The sequence below is a fragment of the Astatotilapia calliptera genome, chromosome 7, assembly GCF_900246225.1.
Source record: "Astatotilapia calliptera chromosome 7, fAstCal1.2, whole genome shotgun sequence".
NCBI classification, from domain to species: domain Eukaryota; kingdom Metazoa; phylum Chordata; class Actinopteri; order Cichliformes; family Cichlidae; genus Astatotilapia; species Astatotilapia calliptera.
The window spans coordinates 5,053,081-5,057,062 of record NC_039308.1 but is presented as its reverse complement, the minus strand read 5'-3'; the positions used below and the strand labels follow the sequence as shown (position 1 = coordinate 5,057,062).

The window sequence follows — 3,982 nt, the reverse complement described above, 5'->3', positions numbered from 1 at the left end:
TAAAAACATCCATGCATGTTCTTACAGTACACAAGTTCATGTACACTCGTCCTGAGATTCCTGAGTTCAAAAAAAATAATTAAAAGTCCCAAAATTAATGTGACACTACATACACTCATCATCGACATGAAACTTCTGACCACAACTGCAGATGCTTGTTTTTTTGTTTTTTTTAATTGAAACATTCATGGAGAGGATCGCAAGCAAATCAAGAGAACATGGGTTTATTTATGCTTTGCAAAGCGTCTTGTAAAATACAGTCATTATAAAAATGCTGGCAGTGAAGAGTAACATAACAGAGCCTGTTATTATGCTTGATCGTGGACACTGAAGAGCATTGTTAGTCACTGCTCTGCTCTTTCTTAAAAGCATCTTGAGCCCAGGTGACACCGTGGCCCACGCAGAAGCGTCTTCCTTTGGCTGTATGGATCCTGCAGGGATATTACAAAAGAGTTAGTACTGAAAATATTACGCTGTGTCTCAGTAAAATGTTCGTGCAATTTGTTTTGTGTTCAGAAACTGTTATTATTAATCTAATTACTCATTGTGGTGACATACACAAATGCTTTTTCCAGACAGCTGCTGTGAGTCTTGGTGACAGAGACTATGTTCTTCACTGGTATGCGTTCTGTAAAGAAATAGAAACAGCATTCTCCAGGAGCTGTCTCATCCAATGCTTCAGCTGGAAGAAAGAAAAAGAGCCACATCAGTTCAGTGACCTCAGCATCCTTCATGTTAAAATTACGTGAATCAACCAGCTAAGAAGCCTCTGGACAAAAAATAGCCAGAGGCCTTCTGACTCTATGAGTGATTAAACACAGCCTTAGTTATGAGTGTACAACTCATGATAACAAGCTAACCCTGCAAAATCCATCTTAGTTGACACCATGCAAAACCTCATCCTTGAGGTCCTCATCCATGATATTAGGTTTTCAGATGTCACTTTAACTCTGTAACATGACATCTGAAAACCTAATATCATGTCTATGGTACAAATGCATCTTTGTTACGCATGCATATTTTATAACCAAAGCCAAACAACAACCTTTTTAAATGTATTTACTCAAAATAACAGCACACCAAAAACCATAACTAATCTGAGGTTAATTTAGTCAAATGCAAACCTTGTAAGTCATGCAATTTATGATGATTACTATTAAATTAGATGAAAATTGAAATAAAAACATCAAAGTGCCTCAGGTGTAATTTATCCTTAGCCACATGCAGACTGACAGACTTACGTGCAGCAGCGCAGCAATAAACCGTGAGCAGCAGAAGCAGCAGTCCCACTGTGGCCTTCATGGTGACTTCACTCTGGATGTGATGACGTTCTTTGGCTGTCGTTCTAAAAAGTGATCTGAAAGTTTAATGCTTTGCCACACTCATAAATAGGGCAGTCTTAACAGATCTGTCGTAGTGACTTGCCTTTTTGGGTAAAAGGAAGTGTAAGAGACACAGATGTCTTTGTCACTTAAACATGTAGATTAAAAATCACCCATCAAGCAACACCTCTGCAGCTCCTCCACCTTGAGTATAGAAATAGATAACATCAAGGATGTAACATGGATTCAACTCAACTAACAACGATCACTCCATTTTCACTACCATATGTTCTCGAGTCACATGACTCTACAGTACTCATAGGCACCTGCTTCACTCAGAAGCAATGGAAGCAAAATGGAAATTTTCTATTTCTAAAAACTGAAATGATAAACAGCTGCTGGTATGAGGTTCCAGACCCCCTCAACATCACAGTCACCTGACACTTTATCAGCTATACCTTGATCACACCAGGTTGAATCAATCTGGCTTATGAACTGACTCAAGCACTCATGCCTCAGGTTCAACGAGATACTGGAAACATTCCCCAGAGGTTTTGGTCCATGTTGACATCAAATATTTGCTGCAGATTTGTTGGTTGCACATCCATCAAGCCCCAAAGGTTCTCCATCTGAATGTGAAGGCCATTTGAGTACCGTGAGTGCGCTGTCATCTTCAAGAAACCAGTTTCAGATGATTTGAGCTTCATGACATGGCACATGGGTGTGGACCCAGGGTTGTGAGTTTTTTATGGGCAAGCCTGGGACCACGACAACCATCCTGCTGGATGCAGCTGTCAGTCAATGGGTAAACTGTGGTTAAAAAGTAATGGATGTGGTCACTAAGAGGCCCAATAAAATATCCCACACCCCATGACACCACCACCAGCAGACAAGGTAGGATGGATCTCATGTTATTTGAACCAAATTCTTAATCTACCATCAGGCAGACTAACCAGACAAAGCCCATCTTCTTCATGCTTTGATATGTTGTGTGTTCAGAGATACTCTTCTGTATCTGCCATTGCCTTTCTATCAGCTCGAAGATGAAGAGGCTGCTTTTAGCTTCTTCCTTGACACAAGGGGCCACCACAACTAGTTTAGTTGTTAGTAGTTTGATTTGGTTTTACACAGGATGCCTTTCCTGACACAACCTCAAACAGCATTTGAGCTCGAATCAAACCAGCATTTTTTTTTCCAGCCAAGCAAACGTGACAACTGCAACGAAAGCTAGTTTGGCCTCTCTCCTCTGACCTCTCACATCAAAAGTGTATTTTTACCCAAAGAACCGCTTAGAAGATATTTTGTATTATTTAGACTGTGACTAATCTATGTGAACTCTAGACATGGCTGTGTGGAGAAGCTCCCAGCCCATCTGGCACCAACAGCCAAAGTTCAAAGCCACCTTAATTCACCTTCTTTTGTCATTTAGACGCCCAGTTTAATTTTCATCAAATTGTCTTGACCACGTGCACACGCCTAAATGCACCAAAGTACCGCAATATGATTGGCTGATTAGTATTAATAAGCAGTTGAACAGGCATACGTAATAAAGTGGGTAGTGCACTCTTTTATAAGTCTTTGCAACTTTGAATTCAATTTTTATATTCCAGCATGCACGTGTGCTCTTACTGGTGCTTCACTGACAGCTGAGCCTTAGTCAACGTGGTTGCATGTGGTGTGGATTTATTTCTGAAAGCATTATTTAATGAATTCCACAGAACAGAGTAGCTATGGGAAAGTCATGCAAAACAAACAGAAACAAACACCAGTCAAAACTGTTTTATTCACAAGTGAAGGACAGTTCAGAGATGAACAGGCGCAGACAAATGTTTAACCACAACCTTTAGTTCCTGTTCATGTGTTGGTGTGACGAGCATTAGTCGGTCAGACCGTAACCACTGCAACTGTTATCACAGGAACAAATTTTCTCTCTTTTGCATCAAACATCATTTGGGTTGCTCTGCACCAGAAGAGACTTAAGTAAAACACAAAAAGCAGATACCTTAACCCTGTCGCTGGCCTCCGTGCTGCTTTGTGGTTGACGCCCCAGAAAAATATTCCATCACCATTTTCTGAAGTTCAGCTGTAAGTGAAGCCAGAAACAAAAAAAACTGCATTTATACACTAATTTCACCATGAAATTTGAATAGGAGTTTGCACTTTCCTCCTTATCTGTAACGATTTTGGAATTATAGAGCCACAAAAAACAGTGTGTCATCACTCCATCCCATTCCCCCACTTCAGAAAAGTCTTAAATATATATATTTAATGTAACTTTAAGAAAAAAAAAGAAGTCAGTGCCTCAAAATGTTGGAATTGTGATTAAAACAGTAGAGTGGTCAACGAGGTGACTGAAGTGCACTCTGAGGAGGCGTTTCCTTGAAAGAAAGCAGTGAATCATTATTACGAGAAAACTGAAACAATGATGAAGTAAAAAGTTGCAGTAAAATGTCTCTAACCTTTTAGCAGCCCCAGTAAATGAGAGGCAGATCTGAGAAATTAGAATGTACTCTTTTAACCACAGCCCAGCACCTTTCGTGATACCATCTCGACTGATATAGATGACAGCGACAAACAGAAAAGATTGTGTGAGATTGCTATTTGTGTGTTCCATTGTAAGCCTGTTGCCCCTGATCTTATCACAAGGAAGCAGCTTGTGG

At 40.1% G+C, this 3,982-nt stretch overlaps 1 protein-coding gene across 1 annotated transcript; it reads right to left on the bottom strand.

The window, feature by feature from the left end:
• Positions 1–208: 208 nt before the first annotated feature.
• LOC113025167 (C-C motif chemokine 4 homolog) lies at positions 209–3,379 on the bottom strand. Its single transcript, XM_026172648.1, has 4 exons — positions 3,325–3,379; positions 1,242–1,345; positions 559–682; positions 209–431 (listed from the first exon to the last, which is right to left on the bottom strand). Exons 2-4 carry the CDS (start codon positions 1,300–1,302, stop codon positions 341–343), a joined length of 276 nt encoding a protein of 91 aa, XP_026028433.1. The 5' UTR covers positions 1,303–1,345; positions 3,325–3,379; the 3' UTR covers positions 209–340.
• Between the last annotated feature and the right edge of the window lie 603 nt (positions 3,380–3,982).

Excerpts from the sequence above, each read along its gene's own strand:
- LOC113025167 (XM_026172648.1), bottom strand. The coding sequence starts at position 1,302 with ATGAAGGCCACAGTGGGACTGCTGCTTCTGCTGCTCACGGTTTATTGC. Across the intron at positions 683-1,241 it reads TTATTGCTGCGCTGCTGCAC|CTGAAGCATTGGATGAGACA; the intron begins GTAAGTCTGTCA and ends TCTTTCTTCCAG. Across the intron at positions 432-558 it reads TGTCTGGAAAAAGCATTTGT|GATCCATACAGCCAAAGGAA; the intron begins GTATGTCACCAC and ends ATATCCCTGCAG.